Source organism: Erpetoichthys calabaricus, chromosome 10, assembly GCF_900747795.2.
Source record: "Erpetoichthys calabaricus chromosome 10, fErpCal1.3, whole genome shotgun sequence".
Classification (NCBI taxonomy): Eukaryota; Metazoa; Chordata; class Cladistia; order Polypteriformes; family Polypteridae; genus Erpetoichthys; species Erpetoichthys calabaricus.
The window spans coordinates 160,895,181-160,912,836 of record NC_041403.2 but is presented as its reverse complement, the minus strand read 5'-3'; the positions used below and the strand labels follow the sequence as shown (position 1 = coordinate 160,912,836).

Below are 17,656 nucleotides of genomic sequence, written 5' to 3'. Positions count from 1 at the left end.
TTTATCTGAAAATTCCACACATTCTAGGTTGTGAACATAGATAAATGGGTGTTTTTTTTCCCCCCTTTTAGAAAAGTGGCTGTCACAGATCTGCAATAAAGTGGATTATTTATAACATACCTCTGTTTTGTGAAGCCAGAAATATTTTGCATCTTCCAAATAGACATACAATATTAGGTAGTTTTTAAGGTTTCTGTTTCATATTTGGCTTAGTGCATTATTGTCTATACTTTTTAGCCACCCAACCCAACGTTTGTCAACTCTGAAAACTCTTGGGTTATAAGTCTGTTGAATTCACCAGGATTCGATCTGGCAATTTCTGCACAGGCACATAAGGTGTGAAGGATGCACTCATCTAAATTCCCATTCTTCTACTCCCACTTGGACAAAGCTGGTACCGCAGTCAGGATCGTATTCTTTGACTTTCCCAGTGCTTGTAACACCATTCTGCCACACCGACTCGGGAGAAAAAGCTCAAGGCTTTGAATCTGAGTCTCTGTGGAAGATGTTTGCTCAATCAGAAGTAGTTTAACTAGGTTTTCCTTTGTGTAAAATGTCTGCAGTCCTTATGTGTGCAAATTGTCTTAAACCATGCATGCTTGTCTGTTTTCTCTTTGATTATGTTAGTTATCAGTAGTTATCATAAATATGTTTCTGCATGAGGACCTCTTGCTCCAGTGTCCCTATGTTCACTTTACAGATGGACATTCCCATTCCAATAGTAAAAAAATGAAAAGCTGAGCTAAACCATGATGCTTTGTTGTTTTCTGTCCATTTCTTTGATGATATAAGAACTTTCCAGCTGAAAACATCAATAACTTTCTCCTGAAAGTAATGTGCAGACATACGTTATTTAGAACATTAAATTATTACATAGTGACATTTGGCAGAGCTTTTTTTTTCTTCCTTTAATGTGAGCAGTGATGTTCTTCACGTATTCTAAAGCTCTGTGATGCCCTGTGAGATTTCCTGTGCTGTGGTGTGTAGGGCCAGCGGCATCACTTCATGAGATGCCCACTGAATCTACAAACTAATCAAAACAGCAGTCTCAGTTATGGATGCCTCTAGCAGTAGTGGTGGAGCAGTGAATGAAAACAGAACTAAGTGCCATTACGAACAATGCTGCACATCCCCTCTCTGACGCACCAAGTCTGAGAGCTTTCAGCTGATGAAATATTCAGCAGGAGTGTGTCTAGAAACGCTACTGGGACTTCTTCATACCAGCAGCAACGCACCTGTTTAATGCTTCACTATGTCTGTGACTGCAGAGTCAGACATTTTCTTACTTTCTAGTGTGTGTGTTTAATTATATATTTATGTATTGAGTGTCTGTAAAAAGCCTAATTTGTCTTTGGGGATAAATAAAATTCTATCCATCTATCTGTTTTACATTGTACTAACTGCTTACATAATGCTATGAACTGCCTGACAGCTATCAAGTAGTGCACTCTTTGAAAGGCACTGAATAAACTGTCAAAAGGTGATTTGATATTTCTGCCTGAAGAGATAAGCAGTGGTCTTCCTGAAGCACGATAAATGTTTCTGCAGTGTTTGTGGGTTTCATTTTTTTTAAACACTTCAGGCAATTTAATTGGTTTAATTGCAGGACCCGTGTATTGTGCTCTTTTCTGGTATGCAGGGTTTCTTACTTGAGGGCTCTTAAAGTAAGGTACTCTCTAGTATTGGCTTATTATTAATTACTTGGTTACCTTTTTTACATTGTTTTTGGAATTCTCAATTACCTGTGTCCATTTGTAATGAAGATGTGTTTTGTCTATTTAGGTAATGGCCAACATAGACATTCTAGTTATGTTAAAATATGTGAAAGGTGGGGATTATAGCTGTTTTTAACTGCTATATTGGGAAGTAGCAGTTTAAGTCACTTTTTTTTATTGTAGCTGTAATTTCAGCAGCTAAATTAGGATATTTACAGCTTTACCAAAACCTCAGTCATACATAAGCAATTAGTCTGTTCTTCTCACAATACAAATTGATAGCCTGCCTGTGATTTTTTTTCACATTCGGCAAACAAACTATAAAGTAAAAACACATTTAGCTATTGGTGTCAGTTACAGTGGATAGAAAAATTAGTGGAGTGTGTAATGCTTATAGAAACAAAGTTAAAAAAAATGTATACTGTTGTAATTGTTTATGTAAACTCTCAGTACTTGACCTGCACTTTTAAAAAGAGCCAACTTATATAGTAACATAAACAGATCAAGACTGCAATCTCCTAAAAACGGATTGTTAGTGCTTTAACTGTGCAAGAATGTGTTTTGGTGTTAAAGGTACATTCTATTCAAAAATGTTTCCTTTTTGTATTTAAATATATTACGTTCCCAATGTAGTTGGTTGTGATGGCCGAGAAAATTTTTTATTTCCGTTCTGCATGTAAACATACTAAAGTTTCTTATACAATATTGGTCAATGGTAACCAACATTGGTTAGCAGCCGACAATATCAAATCATCCATGAAAACACTAGATTACATTTTTTTCTCAGCCATCACTACAAAATACATGTGGTAAGTAACATTAAAAAAAATATATCTGTGGGTGGTATATTCCTTTAAATGAAAACGCATTATAGACAGTCTTTTTGCATTGCTGAAAAGCATTTTATATATTTTCTTATGGAATGGGAATATATTGACTAGAGACGAGGGGTCAAAGAATCTGTTTCTTACATGCATTGTGATTCTTTTGAATGGTTCTGCTTTGATGCACAAAACTCTATTATTGGACTTTTACATGGGCTTCTGAATGAATTGGAAAGTATACATGTTACAAAACATTTACAATAAAAGTAAAATGTAGACAAAATGATAAAACAAACAAATATAGCGCATCATCTGAGCAACTAACTTTGGGGGCAATTATCAATAAAAGTAATTTTAGATTTTTGTGTAAATTAACTTAACATGCACCAAGAAGGAATTAAATACATACATACATACAAGCATACACATGTAATACATTTCTCTGTAAGTGTTTCAGGGAAGCTGAACCATATTTGTACTTGCACATAGGAGAAGTGGATTGTTGCAGCTCAATTCTTGGGAATGCTTCCCTTATATAATTATTTTTAAATAAATATCAACATATCTGTATTCCAAGTGCTGGGTTTAATTGCTTAATACAGTTAAAGGAGAAAATGCACCTTACCAACAAAAAGACCTAGTGTTAATTAACAAATGTCTGTTTTATTACATTAATGGTATGTAATTGTGTTGCAACTGGCTTAACATATGCAAGCAAGAATGTCACTGTACTTTGTACATGTGACAATTATGACCCTATAATAATGAGTTCATTTAATTTTTCTCATGCCAAAAATTTTTTAGACACGTTTTTTTTTTTTGTTCTTTATTTAACCTTATACAATTTCTTGTATTAGGAATTTGTTAGCTTTCGCATACCCCTTAGGGTCAGAGCACAGGGTCAGCCATTGTACAGCACCCCTGGAGCAATTAGAGGTTAAGGGTATTGCTCAAGGACCCAGCAGAGTAGGATCACTTTTGGCAGTGACGGGGATTTGAACCAGCAACCTTCGGGATACCAGCATAGATCTTTAGCCTCAGAGCCACCACTCCACCCAAATGGACAAATTTAAAAATTATAACCCTTTTAAACGTTTTCCATGTTGTTTTTAAACGTGCATAGCTACTGTATTTGAAAATTTGACACTCTTCAAGTTATCAAATACAGTTGGGTCTTTTATTTCATCCCTTTTTAAATTTTTTATAATGTAATTTTTCTTAAAAAGTAAAACATACTGCAAATCTTTTAGACTGTAAGTATGACTGTTGCTTCATTTGTTAAAGGATACTTATGACATCTGTAATATAAAGTTTGTGCAACTATTTTTTTTTTCTTTTGTTACAAAAATCATGTTATAAAAGGTAGCATCAGATTTACACTTCAAAAGCAATTAGCATTGGGTTTTACACAAAAGACTTAAATTAAGGGCTGCAGTTGTGGACATCTCACTACTCCTCAGTCGCTGGAGCTGTCACCTTAGGTGAACTGTGGTGTTTGATTGCTTATAAGGTTGTTTTTGAGTTCCAGAAAACATGCAGACACTCTTGTAACAATGTGTTCTCTTCTCTCTCTCTCTCTCTCTCTCTCTATTTATTTATTTTTGGCTTGAGATTTGGGTTCTACAATGCCTTAATCTACTACACCCTTCCAGATTCAAGGGGAAACCCATCTAGGCTGCTGGTCAACATTTTAATTGTAGAAGAAACACTGCATAACTTTTATTGCTTAATCTTGCGAGCCCCATATTAATGTTTGCTTACAATTGTATATTTGCTATGCTGTATTTAAACCGATTAAGCTTTATATGTCGGTGCAAATGAAAAAGCTTGATTTTTTTTGCTTTTGGAATAGAGCAATTTTTCAGATTTTATTAATGTAACATGCGTTTTACACGTGGTGCACATTCACAACTGATAAATCCAGTGGCAGGAATTATTCTTTCTTAATTACCTGCCTCTACTGGAGCCATTGTCAAAGTGTGTAATATCTTGGTAGATCGTGAGAACTAAAAATTACAAAGCATTTTGTGTTTTTGACAGATGTTAGGGGCTTTCTTCAAAACTAGGATTCTTGTTAAAGTACTTACATGTAATGCATTGTTTTACTATAGCATAGATCAAATGAATGTACAAAGATAAAAGTTAAAACTAGCACCTGCCAAACTGTGCATCAACAATGACAACTTCTGTAGTACATTGTCATAATCAGGATGTAGCTCAAAGTGCTTTATTTTCAAACAAAGAGTTACAAGAAAAGAAAAACTAATTCAGTTAGGTAAGAATAATAGTAAGTAACAAAAAGTAAAACAGTAGAAGCATACATATCATAGATCTATAATTAGTAGAAAAATAGAGTCCTTATATATAATGTCATATTGTAAGTTTCTAAAGATGAATCTGATGACAGAAAGAAGCTAAAAAAAAAAAAACTGTAGGGATTTCAAGGCCAAAGACCACCCATGCCTCACTGGATGTTATACCTAACTTAAATGTTCTCAAGTAATTCTTCATTGCTTCTGGGCTTTGTTCCAGATGATTCAATACAATGGGTTATCTGCGATCATTCGAGCATCACAGGTAACTGCACAGGGCCTCAAACAGGTGGTGATGGCACAAAGTGTCACCAGTGACAACTGGAAAAGAAAGCAGAGAAATGTAGAGATAAGTAATGATTGCATATCCCTGAATAATTCTTTGCATATGAAATCCATTAAGAGAACCATTAAGATGTAGGTACTAGTAAGCCAAACTTAGTGTCTTTTTATTTATTTTAATGTTCCATGGTGCTAGCCTGGTGTATCTCTATTGGTAATCCAGATTTTCGTTCATAATTGCAAAAGGCCACTTCGCCACTTTTTTTATGCTTAGCCCTTGGAATAATAAGCAGTCCATAATCAGAAGATCTAAGGTTATGGCTTAGAATGGAGAGAGATGGACATTCCAAAATATAGGGATGAGCAAAATTATTTAAGGCTTTATATACCATTAGTAGAGAAAAGCCAAGCAAAATGACACCTTTTATTGGCTAACTAGAAAGATTACAATATGCAAGCTTTCGAGGCAACTCAGGCCCCTTCTTCAGGCAAGAAGGGGCCTGAGTTGCCTCGAAAGCTTGCATATTGTAATCTTTCTAGTTAGCCAATAAAAGGTGTCATTTTGCTTGGCTTTTCTCTACATTCATAATGGCTAACACGGTACAACACCCTAGTACTACAGATATACCATTAGTAGTATTTGAAATTAATTCTAAACATTAGCAAGGAGGAGAACGTAATATGACTAAACAGTTGGGTCAGGTCTACTTGCCTTTGGAGCTCTCGGTGTTCCTTCTGCATAATAACTTCAGGTAATGTAAGTGGATATAATATTATATAATTCATCATGATTGAGTGTCCACCCCTAGCTTTTTCTCATGATTTGACATTAAATATTATTCAACTATGTAGGATTTTTCAGAGTTGCACCCTGAAACTGAAACGTGGAAATATTTAAAAACATCTTGTCAAATCTTACTTTAATTATGCTTCATATTATGCATGGAATTTAGTTTGCAAGGGTTATTTTTCAAGATGCATAACTCCATTGTGTGGTGTGTGTGATTTTTTTTTTTTTTTTTTAAATACCCTTTTCCCTTGGCATCTTTAAGCATTGACTCCATCAAGGAGGCTGAATTAAACACCTTCAAATGTATGTTTGGTTAAGTGGTAACATTCTATTAAGATCAGTCTTTAATTTACCCTCATTGTTATGTCTACCCTGGTATTGTAGAACCAGCTCTAGATGGAGAATGGGGGCGGGCCAGGGCAGGGGGTATACTATTTGATCAGGCAAATGAGTTAAGCTTTATTTTTGCATTGTTACTCCCCATAAATGAGAGATTTCAAATATTGAAGTATCTTGCATTAAACCAGGGGTCGGCAACCCGCGGCTCTTCAGCCTCCTTGTAATGGCTCCTTTTGGCCTTGACAAAAAAATAACGGCAATTTCTTAATTTAATTTGTATATAATATATGTAATATATATAATGTTTATTTACTACTACTACTGTTACACACTTTAACATCTAATTTTTATTTTTATTTATAATTTGTCAACTAAAATATGCGTCACATCTACGTCTATAGCCCTCGCCTTTACCTGCAGGTGGCTTCTGGAGTGTGCGACCCCTGCACTAACCATGAATAAATCCCAAAAATGAAAAATCCCAGAAGAGAACAGAGAGTTTAATTCTGCGTGGACAGAAGCATTTGCCTTCACCGCCAACGACGCTGGCTTACCGGTGTGCTTAATATGTGGCGATAAATTATCGAACAACAAAAAATGTAACGTTGAAAGACATTTTCGAAACAAGCACTCAGCATTCACTGAAAAATACCCAAGTGAAGATGAGCGAAAGAGAGCAATTTCGGAACTGCAACGGAAAGCTGAACAGAGCAAACATACTTTCAAAAAGTGGATCACTTCTCCACAATCAACTACAGCTGCTAGTTTTGTGGCAGCTCAAGAGATCGTAAGGAGGGGTAAGCCGTTCACAGACGGAGAATACATGAAAGAATCGTTCATAAAAATATCAGAGCATCTATTCTCTGACTTTAAATGTTTTGGTGTTTGAGCGCATGATGACAGTGTTTGCCAGAGATGTACAGAAAGGTACACTCTCTCACTTCCCCTCCCTGAGAGAGTTCAAAGCAGTGAACATTCACATAAATTGTGATTATTTCCACTGTACAATTATTGCAATGCAAGCTGCATTTAGAGAAAGATTCAGTGAGTTCAGAAAGAAAAAAAACACTCTCTCCTTCCCTGGACATCGACCCATCCCTGCTGAACACATCCGCATTCACAGGAGTAAGTAAGCCCGATCTAGAAATTGAACTGGCCGCATAGCGGATAAAGATTTATGGGTGTCCAAGTTCAAATGCCTGACAGCGGATCTTGAAGAAGTCGCCCGTCAGAAGGCTACTCTCGCTAAAGAGCACAAATGGACTGATATTGAAAACCTCCCCAAACCCGACAAACTTGTTTTCAATACATGGAGTGCCATTCCCGAAACATATATGAACATGAAAAAATATGCATTTGGAGTCCTGTCCATCTTTGGCTCAACATACTTATGTGAACAAGTTTTCTCAAGAATGAACTTCATAAAGTCCAAATATCTCTCCCACCTCACACATGAGCCTGCAGTCCTGTGTGAAGGTCAAAGTCACATCGTATAGCCCCGACATAGAACAACAACAACATTTATTTATATAGCACATTTTCATACAAAAAGTAGCTCAAAGTGCTAGAGATGATCTGCAGCGAACTTCAGAAACAGAAGTCACATTAAACAGGTGAGAACAATAGCATTTAATAGGCTAATATTTAAAAAAACAAAAAAAAACACACATTTATTTCAGACCCGGAGCTGATGTAGGTTTTTTTGTATGTTCAGGTGCTTCAGTTGATTGCTGGCTGAGAGGGAAACCTGAAGAGGATGAGAGCACACTGAAATGGAATTTTATGTTTACTTTTTTAAAGCTGCTAAGCTACAGCTAAATGTTTTATTTATATTAAAGTGGGCTAGTTTTTATTTTAATTTTATACATGTATAGGAAGGACTCAAATAGGCCTGCAGAGTTCAGTTACATTTATTTCAAAGTAGGCCTACACATGCACACTGCACTTCTGTTTGTTGTATTCCGTGGTTGTAACATGTAAAATCTAAAAAAAGATTAAAACTTTTAAAAGTTTATAAGCTGTGTTATGTTTTGCGGCTCCAGACTATTTTTCTTTGGAGCAAGAGGGAGCAAAATGGCTCTTTTGATAGTGAAGGTTGCAGACCCCTGCATTAAACAATTAGGTATGAAATCAAATGATTGCTGTAACAGCACCAATAAGTTTCATGCTTAATGATTTTTTCATAACTGCAAAAGTATCTATACTATACACCCTAAAGTGTGTGGCTGATAGCAGCAATTATAGTTTTGAGTATTGGCTACAATCAAATACCGGAAAAAATCTGTGGTTTTCAAGACCACATATATGTTTTGTGGTTTCCTTAAATGCGCCTAACACGTGAAATTTTCAAATCGAGAGAGACTTCTACTGAAAAGAGCCAAGAGTCTCCCAACCCCCCCGTATCCCCACCAATGAAGATTACAGATTTGAGTCAGTGAACTGACTGTGACATCAGCTTGCTTCCTTCTCTAAATTCTAAGAAAAGGTATGCTAAAAGATTCTTTAGACTTAAGAATGGTCATGAATGTCCAATTATTAGGAGACTTGCAAGTTCTAATCAGTTAGGAACTACCAATAAACAGTTGTGAAGTAGATTGAACATTGTATTCTCTGTTGCAAATGTTGTAAGGTGGTGTAATTCCACTGTCTACTGTAAAGGCTTGTCAGCTAATATAACTGCTTTCAGAGGGGGACTTCTTTGGTCTCATAAGACATTTTCCCCACCTGCTTTTTTTCAGATTGAGCATCTCTTCTTCCAAAATATGGGCACAGATGTTTTTGTTGATGGGTGGTGTAGTTGCAGTCTCAGGGCTGTGGAGTTGGTAGATAAATCCTTCGACTCCGACTCTAACTCCGAAGCCTTGGTTTCCGGTACTTCTGACTCCGACTATATTTAATATGCTAATGTATTTTCCATGTTGATTGAAGGAAGGCAACATACATGTCGTCATTTAACCACAGAACTACTGGCTAGGAAGCTGACTCTCTACCGTATTGGCCAGTTTAAACAAAAGACAAGAACCCCTGAACACACATCAGGCCGTAGCACACACCTCCACCTACATCATTACACTTGTTTATACTCAAATGAACTTGTTAAATACATTATATCTGAAATAAAATGAAAATGCTTTTTGTAATGTACCATAATCCAGATTATGATATGTGAATGTCAGGTTCTATAATAGCTCATCTGAACGTCACACTAGTAGTAACACAACCATGCACTGGGCTTTATTCTTACATCAGAGAAGAACATATGACTATTGTTTGTGAAATGGGACATTTGAACTTGCTGTATTTTTTTCATTACAATTTAAATTTATTAGGAGTCGGAGTCGGTACATTTTTGCCGACTCCAACTCCAGGTACCCAAAGTTGTCTCTGACTCCTCAACTCCAACTCCACAACCCTAGTTGCTAGTACTGTCACCTCACTGTTTTAATATTAGGGGTCTTGTTAGGTTATTGGTGGTCCTAAATTGGTCAAAGTGTGACTGAGTACAATCGTGTGCCAATCGTGCGCTGACCAAGTTGAGGCTAAACGTGCTGTCAAGGGCCGTAGGAAAACTTTAGGGTAATATTCTAGAAATTGTCAAAATCGGCATCAATCGTACATTTTTTGTTGTATTTATTGTTATTATTTCACAGGATCTCATGTTTTCTGTCAATTGGAAGGCCATTTAAGGGTTTTTTGATTGATGCTACTCCACATAGCTAATTCTTACGCATTTGACCATTGTCATTGATGACCCACTAGCAGCTATTGCAAACTACCCCCTTGGTGTAGTGAGCTCACTTAGAAAAGGGGAAATTCATAGTGCAGCATTGGTAATCGCTTAGGCGACCAACTGGCAGCAACATTACTTGCCTTGGAGGCTTGTATTCTTACGTGAAGCATTATTTGAAAACTAACAAAAGTCACCCTAAGCACCTTATAGTGATGGTCTTGGGGGCAATGGAACAAAGCCTTACAAATTACAGAATAAGTTGAAAGTAATCCGCTCAGATATTCAGATAATGTGTGTAACTGGGATGAGAATTACAAATGGTGGGGGGAGTCTCTAGTTGCCTTTGAGCCCCATACTGTAGCGTTTACTTTAAGAGCCTTTGGAAGTTTTTAGCATCCACTTGCCCACCTACTGTGCTTTCAGCCCAAGACAAAAATGTTCCTGATTGCCCTTTTCTGAAGCTTCAGTTTAATTATTGCACTCTGCTCTGTTTGTATACACTTTATCAGAATATGTCCTGTGAAGTATATTTGGCTACGCTGTAACATGTGCATGTTTTTCTTGTGGAAGGCAAGAGGGAGAACCTAGGAAGACCAAGACCACTTTAAGGAATGTACAGTACATTAAACAATGTGCTACAGCAGCTAACAAGATCAATCCGCTTGATCTGAGATGTTTCTGGCTTCTATTACTTCTTCCAGTTTTAAAAAATATAAAAATGTCACCAGATCTCCATGAGTAATCATGAATCAGTGTTGTCCCCATCAGTATTGCAGATTGTGGTCCCTATGTAGCTTCAGGCTGTATATTTTACACTGTGTTTCTCAGACAAGGGTTAGCAATGATGCTAAACGTTCCTTTGTTTTCAAAGCCTAGAACTTATTTGTCTAAATCATTAAAAAAATTAAATTTTAGCTTGAAAAATGTATAACTAGAGTGCTCAAATCTCTGTACAGTTGCTGCAGCAATTGAACTGCAAGAAACTACGCTCCTAGTGATGAAAGGTTGCTGCAGAGCGAAACAGAATGAAGTGAGGAGGACATCTAGACCTCTCTAAACATGGTTTACTCTCATGTTGTATGTTTTTTGCTGCGTCTTCCTTGGAGACATAATTATTTTTTTGTGGTACTCTCTGTGAAACGTCATCTCAAGCAAATTATCTCTTATTTGGCTGGCAAATTATAACTGAGGATAACTCATAACATCATTTATATATATATTTATTTATATATATATATATATATATATATATATATATAACTAGCAAAATACCCGCGCTTCGCAGCGGAGAAGTAGTGTGTTAAAGAGGTTATGAAAAAAAAGGAAACATTTTAAAAATAACGTAACATGATTGTCAATGTAATTGTGTTGTCATTGTTATGAGTGTTGCTGTGTTTTATATATATAAAATACACACACACACATATAAACATATATATACATATACATATACACATATATATACATACTAGTAAAATACCCGCGCTTCGCAGCGGAGAAGTAGTGTGTTAAAGAGGTTATGAAAAAAAAAGGAAACATTTTAAAAATAACGTAACATGATTGTCAATGTAATTGTGTTGTCATTGTTATAACTGTTGCTGTCTTTTTTATATATATATATATATATATATATATATATATATATATATATATATATATATAAAATATACACACACACATAAACATTTATATACATATACATATATATACATATCTACATATACACATCTACATATATATACACACATACATAAACACACACATAAGACTTACTGACTGAAACGGGCTTTCATTGACAATCATGTTACGTTATTTTTAAAATGTTTCCTTTTTTTTTCATAACCTCTTTAACACACTACTTCTCCGCTGCGAAGCGCGGGTATTTTGCTAGTATATATATATATATATATATATATATATATATACATATATATACATATACACACATACATGCAGTTTTAATAACACAGAAATCAATATAAACATTAACATCATTATCATATGAGAATATGAAGTAATATGTAAGAAGCACATTTCATATAAATATAAATTATTAAACAGTAAAATGTTCTTCTGTAATTTGCTACCGTGGCAATTTGTGTGTCTGTCCAGGATTTTAAATGACCTGTACGTCGCAAACCGTTTCACCTATACACTTCAAATGTGGTACACATATAGTACGTCACGTCTACTATCTTTTTATGTTTATTTTATTTTATTGTAGAATCAACTCCTATCTGCGCACAGCAGGGCAGCCGTGTGCGGATGCGTATGGTGTATTCACTCCATGTTATCGTGCATTGCGCTGTCAGTGGTATTTTGATAAAAGAATTTGAACAACATATAAGAAGCGTATAAATTATTAAACAGTAAAACATTAACATTTAAGATGTAAAGTTACATTAAGTACTACTGCAGTGCCTTCGGGTATACCTCATTTTTTGTTTGCCCATTACATGCTTAAATGTATAAATTTTTTGGTGCACCTACCCGAGAACACGCGACATATAACCGAACGTGGGAGAAGCATGGATTTTAAACACGCGTTGAGTTGATCTGCTGGTCTCCCTCGTGGAATAACTGGTAATGTTTGACTAAAATCTACAGCGAGTAAAACGACATTACCTCCTATTTTTTTTTTTACGATCTCTGAGATCTTGCTTTTTTCGGTTCAAGGCTTTATAAGCTCTTTTATGTTGTATGGTGTACTTATCCCAAACCATCATCTTTGAATGTTGCAAGACTTTCGCCTTGTATGTAGATTGGGGTAATTACATTCATTGCATTCCTAGTCTGAATCACAATGTGATTGTATGGGTGGTTACCTGGCACTGTAGGGTTGCCACCCGTCCTTTAAGATACGGAATGGTGCCGCGTTTGAGAATGAAATTGCGCGTCCCGTTTTGAATCAATACTGGACGGGATTTATCCCGTATTTTTTTTATAATTTTTTTTTTAAAGCAGCGTCTCATGCAAATCATCCCACACGCATTTTATGAAGATGCCTCCTTTCCTACTTTTGATTGGGTAATACTTGATGTCATCGTTAGTTTGATTGGTGTTTTTAACTGTCCAGTGAGGAGGGCGTGTCTTTTAAGTACAGTCTGCAAAGTGTTGGCACTGAGATGTGGCGTCAGCGCCATAGCTGAAGCCCCTAACGTTGCGGTCAGCAAGTCGGCTAACATCCGCCATGTGCCGTCTTTCAGTTGCGAGAAGCAGATCATAGAATGGTTGAAACTGTTGCCCCTAACGTTGCGCCACGGCGTGTGGTTCGTTTATACCTCGTGTCTTCTCATTAAAGTTTTATCTCGCGAATATGTTATTGCAATCCACAGCGGGAGCGTTTCTATAAACTTAATTTAAACTTACGTTTTACACCGTGCTTTGTTTCCCTTATGAACATGCTTGTATGCTTAAGTCGCTCCGTTCTCAATTGTTTAATTAATTTTTTGCTGTTCGCGGCTCTTCCTCCATTTCCCCCTACTTCGTTCTTTTCTCTCGCGAATATGTTATTGCAATCCTTAACGGGAGCGTTTCAATAAACTGATTGAAAATAGTTTTGCATTTACCTTTTTAGTAAAAGGCGAGCTTTTAAGCCTGAGAAATCACCCCGTAAATGCACACGTTTAATTGCACATGTGTTAATATGTATGGTTACACAGTATTAAAAGACAGTGAACAACGTCAGTTACCTTTGTTCCCGCGTTTGATAAAAGGTGAGCTTTTAAGCCTGAGAAATCACCCCGTAAATGCACACGTTTAATTGCACATGTGTTAATATGTATGCTTACACAGTATTAAAAGACAGTCAAAAATTAACGTCTTTTACCTTCGTTCCCGCGTGTGACTCGTGCTGTAAATCTCTTCCTTGTTTTTAGTTCACGTGATTACGTAGGAGGCGTGATGACGCGATACGTGACTCCGCCTCCTCCATTACAGTGTATGGACAAAAAATATGTTCCAGTTATGACCATTACGCTTTGAATTTCGAAATGAAACCTGCCTAACTTTTGTAAGTAAGCTGTAAGGAATGAGCCTGCCAAATTTCAGCCTTCCACCTACACGGGAAGTTGGAGAATTAGTGATGAGTCAGTCAGTCAGTCAGTGAGTGAGTGAGTCAGTCAGTGAGGGCTTTGCCTTTTATTATTATAGATTCACTAAGTCCATGGCAAGCAAGACGCACGCAAGACAGCCACGCCTGCCAACTCACAGAGCCCCGCCCACCAACAATTCACTAAACAGCCGACCATTGAGTGAGAGCGAAAGCATTTGCCAAGAATGTGTTCATTAATCAAGAACGAAAGTCGGAGGTTCGAAGAAGATCACATACCGTCGTAGTTCCGACCATACACGATGCCAACTAGAGATCCGGCGGCGTTATTCCCATGACCCGCCGGGCAGCCAACCGGGTAACCAAAGTCTTTGGGTTCCGGGGTGAGTATGGTTGCAAAGCTGAAACTGAAAGGAATTGACGGAAGGGCACCACCAGGTGTGGAGCCTGTGGCTTAATTTGACTCAACACGGGAAACCTCGCCCGGCCCAAACGTGGCTCACAGGTGCATGCGACTGAGGCGGTGTGTGGAAAATGAACAGTCAACGTGACTCACAAGTGCATGTGGACTGTACACAGACGAAAGCAATTCTGGTGAGGAGTTGGGGGGGGACACATGAGCAGGCAGTGCGTACTGAACGATGACTAAGAGATGACTTAAGAAATTGGCAGACTAGAATGGCAGGGGCGGAATGGGCGTCTGACGATCGAACTTGCCTATCTAGAGGATGTAAATGTCCTAGCACGGGTTCTGTAGGTGAACCTGCAGAAGGATCGTTACCGGTTGTGCCGACCCGTCGTTGGACGGTTAGGACTCGAAACCTCTCGGGCCCGCTTCCCCGCCCTCTCTCCAGAGTTCCATTTTTGCATTCACTTACAGTCGTATCCTCAAACCCACCCCATTTGGACAACTGTGTCTTTCAGGAAGTGTTCACCCATCAATACATAATTATGCGGCGTATGCTACACTGCGGGTTGGCTAGGGTTATCATATTATTATTGCATTAAACAATTATTTAGTGTTTTTAAAAAATTCTACGTTTTACTGAAATTGATTTTTTTTTTTTTTTTAATTGGTAAGGACTCCAGTGGTTTTGCTTTTTCTTTAAAAAGAATAAACCAAAAATTGCACAGCAAGGGGAAGCTTTCTAGGGAAAAGCTGTAATGATGTTTAGCTGCTCATCTTAGCATGTGATATTTGTATTTTTGCAATAGTAATTTTAAGGCAACAAAATTACTGTATGTTTTGTTTTTTCTGTTGTCAGCGTTCTGGCACCCGACGCCGCTACCAGGACGATGGAATATCAGATGATGAAATTGAAGGAAAGAGAACCTTTGACCTGGAAGACAAACTTCTTAGTAACAACTACGCTGCCAACTTTGTCCATGTTATGGAAGGCAAAGGTCAGCTACTTTTAAATTTCTGATTCTTTATAAACTTATTAAGCTTGACCCAACTCTACTAGAAAAAAAGGCCAGTACACTCCCATCTTTTTCTACTACTTTGTCTTTGGAATGCGAGTGTAATTTTTGGGATATTTGCTTTAATATCACCATGCAGTGACCGGGACAAGGCTGTCGGACAGAGATCTTATTTGTTCTGTTTGTAGTTTTATTGTTTCTCATTACTTATTTTTTTTATACAGACTTCAGCATTGAGTACATACAGAGAGAAGGGCTCCGAACACCTTTAGTATTCACAAATTCTGAGGGCCTGGGACTAAAGTAAGTAATACTACATGTACAGTGATATCCCCTAGCCCCCCTTCCCAAAAAAATTAAGAATGACATGAATTTAATGAATATATATTTTCCTGTGCTGCTATTAGTTTTATAGTATGTTGCAAATCATTTGGAACAGATTGTGATACATAACACGTTACTTGTTTTAGTAAATGAGACAGCATGGCTGTAATAATTAAGGCTAGGAAACTGCATAGAATGAGAACAATGTTTGACTAGCACACTTGTGCATTTATTCTCATACTGGTTTGTTGAAAAACTGAATCAAATTTAAAGAAAAGCAATGTTTCCTTGTTACATCTAAGTCAGATAGTGGAATTTTTCTGTCAAACATACAGTGGTGTGAAAAACTATTTGCCCCCTTCCTGATTTCTTATTCTTTTGCATGTTTGTCACACAAAATGTTTCTGATCATCAAACACATTTAACCATTAGTCAAATATAACACAAGTAAACACAAAATGCAGTTTTTAAATGATGGTTTTTATTATTTAGGGAGAAAAAAAATCCAAACCTACATGGCCCTGTGTGAAAACCTAACTGTGGTGTATCACACCTGAGTTCAATTTCCGTAGCCACCCCCAGGCCTGATTACTGCCACACCTGTTTCAATCAAGAAATCACTTAAATAGGAGCTGCCTGACACAGAGAAGTAGACCAAAAGCACCTCAAAAGCTAGACATCATGCCAAGATCCAAAGAAATTCAGGAACAAATGAGAACAGAAGTAATTGAGATCTATCAGTCTGGTAAAGGTTATAAAGCCATTTCTAAAGCTTTGGGACTCCAGCGAACCACAGTGAGAGCCATTATCCACAAATGGCAAAAACATGGAACAGTGGTGAACCTTCCCAGGAGTGGCCGGCCGACCAAAATTACCCCAAGAGCGCAGAGACGACTCATCCGAGAGGTCACAAAAGACCCCAGGACAACGTCTAAAGAACTGCAGGCCTCACTTGCCTCAATTAAGGTCAGTGTTCACGACTCCACCATAAGAAAGAGACTGGGCAAAAACGGCCTGCATGGCAGATTTCCAAGACGCAAACCACTGTTAAGCAAAAAGAACATTAGGGCTCGTCTCAATTTTGCTAAGAAACATCTCAATGATTGCCAAGACTTTTGGGAAAATACCTTGTGGACTGATGAGACAAAAGTTGAACTTTTTGGAAGGCAAATGTCCCGTTACATCTGGCGTAAAAGGAACACAGCATTTCAGAAAAAGAACATCATACCAACAGTAAAATATGGTGGTGGTAGTGTGATGGTCTGGGGTTGTTTTGCTGCTTCAGGACCTGGAAGGCTTGCTGTGATAGATGGAACCATGAATTCTACTGTCTACCAAAAAATCCTGAAGGAGAATGTCCGGCCATCTGTTCGTCAACTCAAGCTGAAGCGATCTTGGGTGCTGCAACAGGACAATGACCCAAAACACACCAGCAAATCCACCTCTGAATGGCTGAAGAAAAACAAAATGAAGACTTTGGAGTGGCCTAGTCAAAGTCCTGACCTGAATCCAATTGAGATGCTATGGCATGACCTTAAAAAGGCGGTTCATGCTAGAAAACCCTCAAATAAAGCTGAATTACAACAATTTTGCAAAGATGAGTGGGCCAAAATTCCTCCAGAGTGCTGTAAAAGACTCATTGCAAGTTATCGCAAACGCTTGATTGCAGTTATTGCTGCTAAGGGTGGCCCAACCAGTTATTAGGTTCAGGGGGCAATTACTTTTTCACACAGGGCCCTGTAGGTTTGGATTTTTTTTTCTCCCTAAATAATAAAAACCACCATTTAAAAACTGCATTTTGTGTTTACTTGTGTTATATTTGACTAATGGTTAAATGTGTTTGATGATCAGAAACATTTTGTGTGAC

The 17,656-nt window shown here is 37.4% G+C and overlaps 1 protein-coding gene across 1 annotated transcript in view; it reads left to right on the top strand.

The window, feature by feature from the left end:
- kdm2ab (lysine (K)-specific demethylase 2Ab) overlaps positions 1–17,656 on the top strand; it is a 99,631-nt gene that overhangs the window by 24,987 nt on the left and 56,988 nt on the right. The window contains exons 2-3 of the mRNA XM_028812285.2: positions 15,309–15,447; positions 15,690–15,768. Of these exons, the coding sequence (XP_028668118.1) occupies positions 15,309–15,447; positions 15,690–15,768 (218 nt within the window). The remainder of the gene's footprint in view (positions 1–15,308; positions 15,448–15,689; positions 15,769–17,656) is intronic.